At 35.9% G+C, this 16,753-nt stretch overlaps 1 protein-coding gene across 2 annotated transcripts in view; it reads right to left on the reverse strand.

Moving 5' to 3' along the window:
* The window catches only part of SUPT3H (SPT3 homolog, SAGA and STAGA complex component), a 439,195-nt gene that overhangs the window by 132,909 nt on the left and 289,533 nt on the right, over nucleotides 1-16,753 (reverse strand). For both annotated transcript variants that reach the window (XM_007458306.1, XM_007458307.1), the window contains exons 4-6: nucleotides 14,964-15,050; nucleotides 11,633-11,723; nucleotides 6,530-6,669 (exon numbers count right to left, since the gene is read on the reverse strand). In XM_007458306.1, the coding sequence (XP_007458368.1) occupies nucleotides 6,530-6,669; nucleotides 11,633-11,723; nucleotides 14,964-15,050 (318 nt within the window). The remainder of the gene's footprint in view (nucleotides 1-6,529; nucleotides 6,670-11,632; nucleotides 11,724-14,963; nucleotides 15,051-16,753) is intronic.

Consider the following 16,753-nt stretch of genomic DNA (forward strand, 5'->3'; position numbering starts at 1 on the left):
GAAAAAGTCTGGGGCCAGATCATGAAAGATGCATGAATAATGTGCTAAGGAGTTAAGTTCCTACTGTAGAAAATGGAGAGTCATGAAAAGCAGAAGCCTGGCAGCACCTGATCTGTCCTTCAGACCAATGCTTATGAAAAGGAGAGTTCCCAACAGACATCCACATGCAACAGATTACACGGATCACTAAATATTTACAGCTTACTCCAGAATTCTAAATGAGGAATACAATGAGCTAAGAATAAGTCTAATTGCACTAAGCAGCCTGATTTGCATGATTTATCATAAAGTGGTGAACAATAAGAGCTGATCTTAAGGCAGCAAATAAATTAAGGGATAGAGGGAAATTATCTATACCAAACAATTAATGATCTGTTAATGCCACTAAAGAAATGATAGCATTAAAAAGACAAAACTCTTTCCACAGAATAAATTTATTTTCATATTTAGAAGGACTAACTTGTTGCGATTAAACCAATAAGATAAAAAAAGGCCAGACTATGTAACAACAATCTGCCCTCCTACTGTGGGGAATGTGGCTGAAGGAGAAAGAATCGGGAAACATAATCTACAAAATATTCAGGGAAAAAACATTTTGGTTATTACAACAGCCACAACTTGAGAACTACAAACATTAAATGTAAATTAGTGGTAAATCCTGTGGCGTTCTGAAATTCGATGATATTTTAAAACTCTTCCCCGCCAAGGTGTTTTATAAACAAGCTGGTGGAGTGATCTCTGAGAAAACCCTTGAAAAGTATCTTTTAAAAGAGAAGGGTTTCATTTTCAAAAGGACAAACTGAAATTATTTGAGAAAGAAAATATTGATTGATTCTATTAAAAACTTAACTGGACAGTATATTCAGATGTGTTAGTCGAATATCCACTTAGCAAGACTGAACAGTGCAGCGCAGTAAGGCCCACGCCGGCACATCAGCGCTGGGAGACACGGATGATCAGTGCGCAGTACTGGTGCATATCTTCACCCTAGAAAGGATTCTCTACTCTACTGAAGCTGAAACTCCTCGGTGGGGAAGGTGGAAGTGAATGGCAATCACTGTTCCTATGTTTTACTACCAAGGCCTGATTTAAAATATTCTGTCTCCATAACAAAAGAGACTTGTGGACATCGGATCATAAGCCCTGATTTGGATTAAAGGAAATGTGACTACTATGAGTACTGCTTCAATGCTGTTGCCATGTATTTTACTCCTCAATAGACTAGGGAAAGGGCAGGGAGAAGAATCTTTTAAATTTCACCCACACTAAATAGTAAAAAATTCTAAATGGGTCTGAGGGTGGAGGACAAAAATGGAAGTGATGCTAAATTTTTTATCATAAAGATGGTAGTTATTTGACTGATCTTGCTCTAAAATTTTTCTATAGCAAAGCATAACCCAAGAGACTGATTAAACTACTACCACCACCACCCAACCACTCTAGCTTCACACCTGGTATGTGGGGGCACTCTGAGCAGAGCAGAAGTCTGACTCTACCCTCAGTTCACATGGTTAAGAGCCCAGAGTTCACGTGGTTAAGAAAAGCCTAAAAGAATCCCTTGAGAACCATCTGTCAAATCTGATGTGTTAAGCTACAGAACGATAAGTACCTGGGTAAGAGCTGGGGAGTGCTCTATTTTTATAAGATCTGTAACTTACTTTTCATGTCATTAATTGAAAAATGTCTTCTCCAGATGTTTTATGGCAACGAATATACCGATCTCTACCATTACATAATCAGAAGGTGTGGATAAAAAGAAGTTTGATAGAGTTGGAAATCAGTTTCAGAGCTACACATTACACCAAACTTTGGGTTCTCCTAAAGTCATGTAATACTCCCTGTTCTGCAGTTTCTAGGCCAGAAAAACATATACTAAATTACATTAATTCTGCTCTGTGTAGCTAGAATTACCAAAGGCTTTGGGTGGTATTTCTATTAATATTCCCTGAAGAATGATTTCATAGAGTATTTTTAAATTATCTGAACAGAAGTTACTTTCAAAAGAATAAAAGACATACTGATGTGTTCTCTTGAATCTCTTTCAGAAACGAATCCTGACATATTACACTATTTCATGTTTTAAAATGGAGCCTACTTCTCATTTTTCTGTTCTGTGCCCTCTTCAGCAAACCACACTGAAGTTAATTCTATGGACCTGTCTGAAGTTAATGATAAAAAATTTCTTGAAGATGTAATGTGCTTTACTTCAGGATAAACAAAATTTCAAATAAAATAGCAAGTGAAATAGAATATACATGGCTCCATCACACAACCAATAACCCACCTAGAGGGTTCAAAATTCAAGATCAAATAGAGTAATAATAATAAAAATGGCAACCATTTATTGGGCTTGTATTCCCCTCACCAGAGTACTTAGTTACCTTTTGATTTGCCAGTTACTACTAAAGGATTGTGAGGGCAGAAACCATATTTTGTTTTTTTTATAGTCATAACCTCAGGACCTAGAAATAGTGACTGATTTACAAAAGAAGCTCTAATAAATGCTGAATGAATGAAAGAGTGAAAGGATGGATGGATGGTTTGCCTGAATCCAAAGAAAATGATTTCCACTCATTCTAACATGCTGTCTCTTAGGGAAAACTTCCCAGAGATCTGAGCAGAGAGTCAAGACTGTGATGCACCACTCTCAATTCTTACACATAACACAGAGGTACTTTACACTTAAGAACCTTCGTGGCTGCCTTTCCAACATCCATTCTTTCTTCCGAAAGCTTCAGGGATCCATGCTTTTACAGAGGTTAGCTGTACCCTCTTTGGAGATGGAGCAAATGACTTAGGCTAAGCCAATGAGGGCATGTCATCCTATCAGCTGCTGTGGGTGGGAGGGGTTTTGGAAGATACATACATACACACATGTAGGCATAGTACATGCATGTGTGTAAATATATATGCATATTTACATATATCATGAATGTATGTATGTATATAAACTATATCTCTCTAGTATATAAATTCTTCATTTCTTAATCCCATATATATGTATATTTTAAACTTTGTCCTGGGTTTCAGTTTTTTGACTCAATCTTTTCAATTGTTTTGGTATCTGTAAAATTTATCTTATTGGGATTAGCCTTTTTATGATAAATCTTATCTAAGATATTATATTTCAACTCAGTCTTGAAGGCATTTTATTTTACTTTACTTTATAACTATAAAAACCATGACAGATGGAAGAGGGGAAGTGTTGAGCTATCACATTTCATAAACAGGAGAAGATGGAGACCCTCTATAGCCACAGCCACCTCTCAACGAGGTTTCCAGTCTACTTCGCTCCCAGAACTCTAACACTAGGACTCAAAACGCACGGGGATCATAAGCTAATTACACTTGGAGCATAACTGAATGGTATACCTGATTTCTGTGATCATTGAACCTTTATGAGAAACTCTGTATTGAAAAATCTATGACTAGTCACTTCAGGTTAAATTCAGATGACCACCTGGGATCCTACTCAACTTTCAGTCAATTAAACAATTTTTAGGCTGCCTTACATTTTATGTATTCCATTCTGCTTTTTCTCTAGATTCCAGGGTTAGGCCTCTAACTTAAAAACAGAAGATAAACAGTCACTGGGGATTTTCGGCACCCTACGCTGTTTAAAGGCTGCTCTTTGGTGAGCTCTCATCTTTGTTCTCCTGTTTATTTTACCAGTTTGAGGGTTAGTCAGAAGGTAGAGAGCTCACCCAATTTTTTAGGCGTTCCTTATTTACATTCACAAAACCTAGCACTTCAGTAGACCAGATATTTTACTTGATGAATGACAAACTTGAGCTTCTCCAAGTTCCTTCACAGTAGAGCAGTGGGGTTTTAGGCAAGCTCTTCTGTGAGTGACCACAGGTCCTCTGGTAAGAAAACACAAAGCTATCTGCAGGCTGTAGTGACCCTTCCTTGGCCTTTGGTTGACACAGTCACATTTAGTTGATTAGATCTCAAAAACTTAGAATGTGAGAAACAGGATCAACAGCCAAACACACGTGGGTCATCCTGGGGTGGGTTTAGGGGTGGCTGGAGGGGAGCTGTGAGTATTTATATGTATTATGCTTATCATTTCCCTGCTTCTCTTTCCCAGTCCCTCAAATACACTAAAGCAATTCTGAACATTATTTAATCTTTACTTGATAATTTAGAAGGGTCTTCAGAGGTCATGGATCACAGATCTCTACTACACACACACCAAAGTGTTAAAAATTTGGTGCTGGAGAAAAATAAATGGGGTAAGCGTTAGTTAACTCAATATGATAATGGACTAGCAAGTAGAAATGGATATAAAAATTCAGACATTTTTTATATTTCAAATCACATAATACTTAATGAAGTAAATTATGAGTAAAACACAAAGCCAGGCACACACAGAAATCAGCTGAAAACAATGGGAAAGAACTCAGTTTTTCATATGCTTGCTCAATATTTTGAGAAAAATCTAGGGTCCCAAGTGAGCTTGTGTCTATAAATTTTTTTCTCTTCTAAATTACATTTAAATAAAAAAAAGAAAAAAGAAAAAAAAACCAATAACAAGCTTTGTTGGTAGGTCTATACCATTTTCATACATTCTAGGGGAGAAGGTAGTAAACAAAGTTTCTACAACTGTAAGTGATGCTTAGAGGAAAATTAAATCACTGAGTGATGCCAGGACTGATTATTCTACTGCACTTTAAAAGCAAGGGATTGCAGTCTGTGAGTCCAAAGTGGTTTCATATGGACTGCCACAGTTGTGGTTTACGCTTGAAACTATAACCTGTCAAATTAGAAGCAGGCAAGGCCTATGCTCTTAACGGTTCCACTTTTTACTGTCTATAGTTATGTCTACAAGTTCAGCATTTTTTTTATCCAGTTTAAACTCTGTTATTTGGATGAACAGAATCTCAAAACTACTCTTTGTTATCTTGGTTAGAGATTTTAGTTATGATACAAAGCTTAGAGAAACTGCCAATCTAATTTTATTGTATAGGTGAAGCTGACTTTCTTGTAACTATTTTTATCAACTATTGATATTTTATTATCCTGGTTACCACTATGTAATATACAATATAAGCTCCCAAGCTTTTTCTATCCTGCACTTCCAAATATTTTATTTACTTGAACTTGTACCTTACTGGCTCATCACTCTTCCAGGCCTACAGTAGCCTGCTATTATGAGCTCAGTGTTACAACATGCTCCATTTCTTCTCTTCTCCTTGACTGTGAAATGCCCTTCCGGGCAACAGGCTTGGTTGACAGAGATCTTCCTGTCAAAACTGAAAAGCTACTTGTTCAATTTTACTAATGTTTTCTGTAGAGTCCTTCCTTAACAAATTTTTCTTAATGCCCGTTTGTATAATATAAAAATGTTTAAAAAATAAAGCATAAACAATATTTGCTCTCTGTGTAATGCATCATAAGTGAAACCATGCCACGAAACAATCATATCCTGTTTAGTCCATAATGACATCAGAAATACATGTTTATCATCTGCTTTGGACAACTTAGCATGTTTTTGGCCCAGGGCGAACTAAAATCATTTGCAGTTGCCTCAAACCAAGATAACCACACATTTCTAAGGTAATTGATACCTAAGAAGAACATTGCCTTTAGATCACAGTTCATGATCTAAGCATACTAATTCTTTAAAGAAGGTGGTTAAATTTTATAAAGCATATATGTCTATTGGACTTCCTCCAAAATTTAACATGAAATAATTATATTTTTAGCATGCACGGAGACTATGATAAAGTCAGCACTTAGCACGATCTTTCGGAGCTCTGGAATTACCTCTCTTGACCAATTTAAAGAGAAGGGGAAAAATGGAGATGTATTTTTTTTTACATGTAAAAGTATTATAAGAATAAGAATGATAAGAATAATGCCTTATATTTTAGAAGGCACTCAGATGAAATCAATCACTACTTTTATTTTTCCACAAGTATTTAAGAAAACCATTTTATGAATAGAAAGCTAGGGTAAATAGAAGGCATACAATTTTCATATTCATTGTTAAAACATACCCAGGGGATCCAAACACATGTCACTAACTGTGTTTTACAGTGACATAAAGCATGGAATTGCCCTGGATCCTACCTTATCTGGTGAGCCCAACCAGAGGCTGCAACTACAGCTGGAAAAATAGCTCTTCACACTATATGCCAACACAAAAGCAGTAAGGATTACCTTTGCCCACAAAGATAACTGGATGGTTTGGTACAAAAACTAAGTAAATATTTAATTTTAAACTAGCTTTTATGGAATAAAAGAGTATCAGTAAAAGTAAGATCCAGAAGAAAGCTTAGGGAAACCTACTCATATTCAAAGGAGGAAACAAAGAAACAGAAAACTGAAGTTGCTTCCCAAAGTCAGCTATGAAGGCAGAGTTTAACATCCTTTCCAGGGTTACTCCACTACACAATGCTGCCTTCAGACATGAAACCACTGATTTGGACATTTCAGACCACATTTAAAGAACATAAGAATAGAACCAAATAGTATATGCACTGCAGTTATTCTATTACCCTAAAAAGGGAAGCATGTACTATACCTCCATTCTTTCTTGTTTAACTTCATCAATTTCATCATCTTCAAACATTGCCAAGAGTTCTCCTGTTTGGTCAATAGAGTTGAGAAAGTCTTGAGCGATTTTTTGTCTTTTGTTCGCATTATTACTGCCACTCAATTTGTCTTCATGAAGATAAGGGAAGGAAAAAAGAAATGTTCTTAAATAGGTTTACATCAGCCGCAATCATATGTATTGAATACTGAATATAAAATTCAGAACTGGAATTCTCTCATAATAATTTTCATAAGGAGAATCCTTGCATCCAAAACAAAAGCATAAGTCATGCAGAATTAAATCATCTATTTATGTCATGAATAAGATTGAGAGAATAAAACCAAATGATCAATTAGCAAAACAAGTGTGAATGGATTAAAATTCCTTACAAAAAAAAAAAAAAAAGGAAAGGCTCTCAGATTCGGAAAAAGAATCCTGCTACAGAAAGCCTAATTAAGAAAATAAATAAAAACAAAGACAAATAAAAAACATCAGGATTGAGACGTGAAATTAAAAGAAGAAAATACTAGGTACACTACTGTGGCAATATATTTGAAACCTATGGGATGAGATCTTACTCTTTTTCTCATGAGAGATAAAACTACCATACTTATTTAAAAGCAAAACATAACTCTGAGAAAGTTACTGCAAGAAGTCAGGAAGGAATGTAATATTGCAAAAGGTAATTAATACAGTTTAATACACAAAAGTATCTGTGAATTAGTGAGGAAGAGCTAGATTATTTTTTAATGTGACAAATTATGTGCTCCTATACCAAATAAAGACAACCCAAACATCTTAGGGTGAAAAAAAAACCTGTCACTCCTTACTCCAATACAGCTTTGTTACCACCCACCTCAATTATGTTGCTACTATCAAATATATTATACATCTATATATTATAGACACAATATTACAATTATATATCTTGTTCTATACAGTTGCTTTCACATCTATTAAGAGAAGAAAGGAAAATAAATAACACAATTCTATATTCTCTTATATTTACCTACATAATTACCTTTATAGATACTCTTTGGTGTGTGTGTGTGTGTGTGTGTGTGTGTGTGTGTGTGTGTGTGTGTGTGTGTGTGGTGTGTAGGTGTGGATTCAAATTATTATCTGGTACAACTTGCTTTCAGCCAGAATAACTTCCTTTAGTATTTTTTATATGGGACTGCTAGCAAAAAAGTTCTCCAGTTTTTGTGTATCTGAGAATATCTTTATTTTGCCTTCATTTTTGAAACACAGTTTTGCTGAACATGTTTCTTGACATATTTGTTGTTGACAGTTTTTCTTTTCAGCCTTTGGAATACGTCGTCCCACTGCTATCTGACCTGTGTTGTTAATGAGAAGTCGGCTGTTAATATTGTTGAGGTTCCACTGTATTTGATGAGGTGATTTTCTCTTGCCTTTCACGATTTTCTTTTTGTCTTTGTCTTGCAGCATTTCTACCAGAATGTGTCTGAGTATGGATCGCTATACGTTTATCCTCCTTGGAGCTTGCTGAGCTGTTTGGACGTGATTAATAATTTTCACCAAAGTTGAGAAGTTTTCCATCGTTATTTCCTTGAATATTTTTTCTGCTCCTTTTTCTTCTTTCCTTCCCTTCTGTAGGAAAGGAAATAACGATGCATACGCTGGCTCACTCAATGGTGTCTCATATTTTTCTGAAGCACTATTAATTTTTCTTCATTCTCTTTTCTATTTGTTCTTTAGACTGTATAATCTTTAACAGTCTGTCTTCAAGTTCACTGATTCTTCCTTCTGTCAGTTCAAAGTTACTATTGAGCCCCTCTACTGAATTCTTCATGTCAGTCATTGTACTTTTCAACCCCAGAATTTCCACTTGTTTCTATAATTTCTATCTCTTAATTGATATTCTCTATTTTGTGAGACACAGTAACCATACCTTCCTTTTGTTATTTACACATGGTTTCTTTTAGTTCTTTGAACACCATTTATAATAGCTATTTAAAGCTTTTGTCTGCTAAGCCTCACATCTGGACCCCCGCGAAGGCAGTTTGTGCTGTCTTGCTTATTCTTCCTGTTTTTATGGATCATACATATCTGTTTCTTTGAACGTCTAGTATTTTGTTGTTGTTGAAAATGGACATTTTAGGTAATATATTGGAGCAACTCTAGATAATAATTCCCTCTCCTTCCTGGGGCTTGTTGTTATTGTTTGCTTGGTTGGTTGTTTATTTGTTTAGTGACTTGGCTGGGCTAACTCATTAAGGTCTCTTCCCCTCTCGGTGTGCAGCCTTGGATGTTGCTCCTCAGAGGGCACAGCCTTGAGCATGTGAACAGTCTCCTCAATCACCAGGGATGACTGTGGTTTTAGTCAAGTTCTCTTTACCTGTCACTTTTCCTGATCTCTCCACTAAGTTTCTGGCTGGTGTGACTCTATTGGTATGATACACAGCTGTTATCTTCCACTAACTGCTGGCTGACAGTTCTATTGTTTTGATAATACTCTTGGGCATAAATTGCTCCACAGATTGATCTAAATAATTTCAAGTCACTCTGCAGAGTCAAGGTTGGCCAGCCTTTAAGTTTTGCTCTGACCCCAGGAAGACTCTTTTTAGCTACCTCTTTCCTTTGTTAAACTTTTAGCTGGTGCACTGTTTTGTTTGTTGTTACTAGTATCACATAGGGACCAGCTTCCCCTTAATTCCTCACCACCAGGATCTCCATTGTTTTAAAACACCCTTAGCCATGAACTTCAAATGCTCTTTTCCAAACAGTCAGTCCTTATAGGGAGAGCTGCAGAGCTCTCTGATATTAAGGGCTGGCTCTCTCTTACAGGCTGAATCTTTGTACTTCTTACTAGAGCTGGGGTTGGGAGTAGCAAGCAGCTTCTCCCTGAAAGACTCTCCTGGATCTAAGAGTGAGGATCTGGACAGAGATGGTAGCCCCTTGGTTTCAAGCCTTGTCTCTTCTGGAGTGAAGCTTACTCCCTGTGAGCAAGCCAGGATGCGGCAAGCAGGGTCCATCTGGGGTAGAGCTTCCCTATGACTAGAAGATGAGAGGAAGGCCCAGTCCTTTTAGCTGTGCTTGCCTAGCACAGAGGTTCTGCAACACAGAGATGAAGGAGATGAGAGATGCTGATCTCCTGCCCGTCTTGGGGTGAACCTGTCACCCTAGATTGGGAGGTACAGAAGCAGGTGCCCATGGTTCTTGGACACATTTGCCCAGAGTAAAGCGTCTATCATTTTGATCTGGGGCAGCAGGGTGGGAGAGGAGGAGAGAAATGAGGGGAGTATATTGTGGCTCAAACACAACAGACTCTCACTGTTCTTAATGAGATTTAGTAGATTTTTTTTGAATATGTTCCTCCATTTGCTGTCTGCCCTTAGGACAATTTCTAAAGATTTTAAACTATTACTTTAAAAATGTTCACCAGTTAAATGTGTTTCACTGGGAAAAGAGTCTACCATGTTCCTCACAAGGCCACTCTAGAACTCCCATCTCAGTATTAGATGTATTTTACCTGAGTATTTTACCTTACAAATTATATCAACTACGGTGAATTCCTGAAGAACACAGGTTGGAACCGCGTGTATCCACTTACACATGAATTTTTTCATTAAATACATACTGCAGTGCGTGACTCTATGAGGTTGGTTGAATCTGGGGACGTGGAACCGCATACGTGGAGGGCCAACTGTAAAGTTACAGGCAGATCTGACTGTTCAGACAGTTGGCACCCCTAACCCCTGCATTGTTCAAGGGTCAACTGTATTTTAAAACTTTACATGAGCCACACAAGATTAGAAAATTTAAATGATAAAGAGGAGAGGTTTGAAATAAATAAGGAGGAGAGGGCATCAAACTGATGTGACTGTGTTAGTAAAACTGAATACTAGTCTCACTACTCTGAGCTTCTTGGTATTCGAAGCATAGTGTTAACAGCTATCCCTTATTCAGTGGCGCTTCTCATACATTACGTTGAACTGTCATGGTCAGTAGTATAACTTATGACTTATGAATGAGAAAACTGACCCTCAAGGACACACAGAAAGAAAGCAGAGAACTGGGATTAATAGGAATTTAGGTCTGTTTTGCTCCAAGTCTATATTCTTTATGCTCTCCATAAAGGGAAGCATTAAATTCATTTGGAGTTAAATTCTGTGAGAACTGCAGGAATATTATTAAATAGACAACACTGATTAGACATTTGATCAGAATTTTTTTTGGCATGACCATTACACTTGCTGACTTATTAAGGATCAATGAAAGTAACTGGTTCTCTTTCAAAGTTTGTTAACTCTTCAGTTGGTTTTTGTTTTCTGGGTTTTTTTTTTGATTCAGTTGGTTTTGAGCAATTTTCTGGACTCTTCTGAATACAGTAGAGTTTGTTTAGCTACTTTAGCAGTGTATCTACCAGCAAAGGATACTACCATGCACTGACTATATTCAATACAAAACAGATGAATTACTTCAAAAATACAACATATTTATTTTGATTCATAAGTATTATTTAATAATTATCTATTTTCAGCTTATCACTATTTGATTTTGCAACATAAATATTTTCTTTAAATATCCTAAAATGGGGAATTGAGTTGGAAAATCAGCTAAGGAAAATTTCCCACTCTGTGCCAGACTTTTTGTTAGATTTCAAACAGCACAGAAATAACACATTAAAATGAGGTGACTTTACATTATAAAACATATCAGATATTTTCTATAATAAATTAACAAAAAACCATACATGCCAATTTCAAATAAAATAAAATAAAATAAAATAATAGTTCTGGCTCCCTCCATTCAGGACAGAAAAATGATGCTTGCTAAAATCAATTATGTTTTAAATCAACACAATTTTCTTAGTTTCATGACATTCCGGTGTAAAGCAGGTCATTTTATTAAAAAAAGAATTAAAATACCAGATTACTCCGAAGTCACATAATTGGAAAATACAAGATTTAACTGCCAACTATATAAATATCTGCACAGTTTCTAAACTACAGTATTTAACAGAAGTACATATATTCTGCTCTGATGGGAATATCTACATTGACATTGTATAAATGTGTCATCAGCACACATGCGTTGTACTGGTTTTAGTTTAGTGCTTTAAGTTACCTTCCAGAAGATCATCCTCGTCGATGCCTTTGACAATCTTTGATTTGTAGTCTCGGAAAAACATGTATTTTAGCAGTCTTCTAAGTTTTTTCTATTAAAAATATGAAATAAGTAAATAAAAAACCTTACACACACGTTCGCTTTATTGATTAAAGACTATTATGAAAACTAAATTTAATAACGTGTACCCCAGGATCACTGGGGGGGGATATAGCAATTCTCAGCATAGTACTGTGAATACAAAATTTAGTCGTCAAATTAAACATAAAACCTACAACACTAGCATTTTTTTTTTTTTTTTTTTGCGGTACGCGGGCCTCTCACTGTTGTGGCCTCTCTCGTTGCGGAGCACAGGGTCCGGGCGCGCAGGCTCAGCGGCCATGGCTCACGAGCCTAGCCGCTCCGCGGCACGTGGGATCTTCCCGGACCGGGGCACGAACCCGCGTCCCCTGCATCGGCAGGCGGACTCTCAACCACTGCGCCACCAGGGAAGCCCCAACACTAGCATTTTTAAAAGCACTTTTCATTTGCAAGTATCCAGATACTCCAGAATCACAATGATTTTTGTTATTTGGGTTTTTTGGGTTAAATTCCTTCTGAAGATTGTGATAAACTTTCCACACTATGCTGCAAAAACTGACTTTATGGAATTTTGTACACATTCAGAACCAAATTTAATTTTTTTAAATGATTTACAACCAGCTAGACAAGGAGTTTGTTAACAACTGCTTTAAAAAGCCAAGCACTCTCCTTTTTATTGTTTTCTTTATTCTCTGAGAATCTTTTCTTTTCTTTAGAAGAGCTGGTTTATGTTTTATATTTCTGGAAACCATTCTGTAATCTGAGAAACATATTTTTATGAAACTCAAAGCTGATGAATGATGGTTGAGTCTTAATGATGGCTTTCTTTAGGTTTATTCGAAGACTGTAATACTGTTTGACTTTAAAAGTACCTGATAACACTCTGTCCTCTGTTGTATGCTGACACTTAGAATATGGATTATTACTGGTTCCTGGTCTTCATGTTTAAGATTCCTAATGACAGCTGAAATAAATTGTATCTTACAAAGCTCTTTTACATGCATTCTATTTGAAATTTTCAATAGCCCTGAGATACAGACAAATATAATCATCTCCTTTTTATATATAGGGAAACCGAGGTTAAAGATAGTCTCACAACTGGAGCTTATAGCAGGACCAGAAGTAGAACATGACCTCTGAACCCCAGTTTCCCTATTTACAAAGTAAGTAAAGTACTTACCTCAGAGGACTATTGTGAGGAATAAATGAGAAAATGAGTGAAGCTGCCTAGTGCAGAGTATGGAAAACACAATGGGCAGTCAATGACTTATGCTTGAATATAAACCAGAATTATTAAGAGAAAAAGCATATATACCTGTATATAGGTGTTTGCTATCCTTTTTTTCTCTTTCCCCTGATTCCTGAAAATTCAGTACTTTAGATTTTATTTTGTCTTATATTACAGTCATGTAAACTACTTTAAACTCTGTTTGGAACACACCAGCATATAAATAAAATTATTATTTTGAGGAGAAAGATGAGAATACTGGCAACTATCATATTACAGCTAGGCTCTTGGTTGCTAAAAAGGTTCTGATTAACAGCCCTTCTAGACAATAGAAGGGTTTTGACAATCAGTGTGTATTCCTGAAGTTTCCATAGGATTTAAAACTTTGACTTCCCCGAAAGGCAGGAAAAAGTGCCAATGTGGACTATTTTTTGTGCTGGCTTGTTTACCTCTGTCGATGGAAAAGAAAAACTGACTGGACATATTCTGTAAAGTACTGATGCGAATTCCACTGCCCTCCAGCTGCCTTCGTAAAGGATCTTGGCTCAAGGTCCCTGTTCCTGCCAACGGCACCTTCAGGCTCTTTCCTCACAGCACCACTGCTATATGGTGCCTACTTCCCTGTCTTCCTAATGAAGTCACTAAATCCTGAGCATTCTTACTCTTCACCATCTCTCTGAATTCTTCCTTCCCATCCACTTTCAGAGCCATCATACTGATCACAGTTTGCTTTGATTACTGAGCCTGCGTCCTGGTTAGTTCCATTCTACATATAGCTGCCTATAGCTGCATGAATCTCACCCTAGGCAGAAACCTCCACTTCAACAAATCCTACAGCCTCTCCAATCTAATCACACAACCTTCACATGCTGTGTCTCAAAATGCTTCTTCAACTAAATCATACAGATTTCCTAAACCAGATTATAGCTTCTTGATAGTGAATACATTTCTTTTCTCTTTATAGTCCTCATACCATATAAGAGTTAGTGAGCTAAAAATTTATAAAATTTAATGGTAGACTGGTCGAGGTGCAGTTTGTAGATCTCTGAATCCCACTGAGAAGGAACAGAAGTTTAGTCATCCAAGTTTAGTCAATCTTCAGTCAGTCAGAAGGAAAGCTTTCACAGATATAAAGTAACTGGGTATCACAGAAAGAATGTTGACCAGGATATCCACAAGGTCAGATGGGATGCCTTCTGATAGAAACCAGAGCCACAAACATACAAAACTGGGTAAATGTAATTAAAATGCCAGGGGAAAACAATGGAGAAATGAAAGATGGAACATTAGGAACTAAGCACTGCGTGCTCACTTGGGTTAGAGTCTACCATAACACGCTGTGGTTATTCAGTTAGTTTTTCCACATGTAACTTTCAGATGAAAATTTTATTAAAAACATGCAAAATGTCACAAAATATTTTCAAACTAGCTACTCTTGGAAGATAGTTATGACAAAATTATACATGTAAATACCAGCATAAATATTTTAATGCCAGAGTTCAAAGAGTAAGAAATTATAGATCTTTAACTATTAAAAAACCTAGATATTATGGTGTATATTTATCTTATACAATATTCATCTTGATTGATTTGCTTTTTTCCTTTTAACCAGTGTCACAGAAAAAACTTTGTATTTCAAGTGAAAAAACTATTCTATGAAAGCCTGTGTAAAATTAGAAAAAAATAAATATGCCACTTAGTTATATCCCAGTTACCAAAACAAAGCACCTGGTCAATATCTAGTGAACAGTATGTAGCAATGAAAATGTCTAAATATATATTTAAGGATAAGTGAGAATTAGTTGTCAGCATACTTTTACGTAAGTGCCCTTGTCCATGTAAAAATAAAATATAAATTCTTTTGCAGTAAACCATTTTGTTATGCAAACTATGAGGACTCAAATATTAGTTCAACAGTTATGATTCCAATGTGAAAGCTATAAAACAAGGGTAGCTTCCTTACATAAGTGTAATTAATCACCAAGCTTGGCATTTCAATATGATGAAATTATTTTATATTACCTTATCTTTGCGTATCAAAAACAGAAGATCTTCAGCAGAGATTACCCTTGCTCCCCGAAGCTGAGAAACTTCAGCAGCTTGCTGTAACTAACAACAAAGGAAATTTTTCTCAATAATCTAAATTAAATATACTACAGTCATGATGTCTCAAGAGAGATAAACATTCTAAGAGTTCAAAACCTTTGGGAATAATCCAGCAATCACAGTACTGCTTTTGAAAGCAAAATGTCTTATGTTTTAAGGTATAAAAAAATGCAATTAAATTAACTTATACGCCTACCTGTAACTGATACAATAAAGAGAAATCCTTGACTTCTTTCATGCAAAAGAAAAATCATATGCAGCTTCCAGAAATGCATTAATGCACCTGAAAATAATTTTATGAAATCTTATCCTCATATCCATGTGAGCAATGGTTTCACTCAGTATCACCAGTTGAATAAGTATATTATTAATCTGAGCTCCCATGCTGGTATGATTTGAAATAGGCCCATTCAGAACTTTAAAAGATCAACAAAAACAGTAGCTGTTTCTAATATCCAAAGGAAAAAAAATAGTTTTAGTTTTGGCAAGTCTTCAGTGGGCAAAGGATTCAGTCCATAAATCATAATACTGGACTGCATTAATTTCTTTCCACACTAATCACATACACACAAAAAGTTAACTGTATCTGGAATGCACAACACAAAACATACTGCATGAAAAGTTAGATTCCCCCTGAAATGTTCATCTGGGCACTTATATCTACAAAGTTGAGAGTTTTCTGGGATTCAGAAGTCCTAGAAACACAATCTTACTTGAAAATGACCTGGAAAATAAAAGAATGTGAAAAATGATAGTTCTATTTTTTGGCACAGGCAAAATCAGTTTCTTATTTTGATTAGTTAGAAGGAACATAAAATACATCCAGCTGAAAAAAATAAAGATGCCGGAGAAAACACTATAAAAATGTGCCTGTAACTTCTTCCAAATTTGATCAAACCATGGTGATTGCACCAAACCAACTCTATCCAATATTATAAAAATATTTACATATAAAAGCTGTTCTTGAATGCATCTTTCTTTGAAAGGAATAAATCTAACACATATTCCTAAGAACTAATCTTTAAAAAATGACACACTGTTATCTTAGCAAGTATAAGAAATCAAATAGTGCATTTGTACTAAAGAAATTCTGAATGGTCAAGAGATTTTGCTAAGTAAGCTTCAAACCTTGTCTAAATACACAGACTACAAAATAGACTATAAACTCCCTATGTGTCAGCCTTACCACTGAATTTCCTGGATACTGGTGGTTGGTATATAAACATAATTCTACCTAAATATAGAAATTTAAATTTAACTGTGAACCATTTAAAAAGAAATCTTGGGGGAAAGGTTTTTCAAAAGATGATGTATCTACCCAGAAAGAAACTAAGTTTTCAGTGGGAAAAATGTGAACATATTTTTCTAAAAACTCGAAGAATGCCAGGGAAATATGTGTACATGTGTTTTTTCAAACAAAAACATTTCTATGACAGAATAAAATACACATAATCAGTGTGGAGAAGAATATGGGCTCAGTATCCATTTGTCTGCACACAGAGAACCAGGAGGCCGCACTGTCAAGTAACTTTTTATTTTCTTAAATGGAGGGTGGTGATGATTTGAAAACGCTAAAATACTATACAGATATAAGTAATTTTACTCATGTTAAGGACGGACCAGGATAAGTATACCTCCCTAAATTGTCTTCCCAATAGATCAACTGTTTATCCACAACACATGCAAATAATCTGTATTTATAACAC

The sequence above is a fragment of the Lipotes vexillifer genome, unplaced genomic scaffold (assembly GCF_000442215.2).
Source record: "Lipotes vexillifer unplaced genomic scaffold, Lipotes_vexillifer_v1.1 scaffold4, whole genome shotgun sequence".
Classification (NCBI taxonomy): domain Eukaryota; kingdom Metazoa; phylum Chordata; class Mammalia; order Artiodactyla; family Lipotidae; genus Lipotes; species Lipotes vexillifer.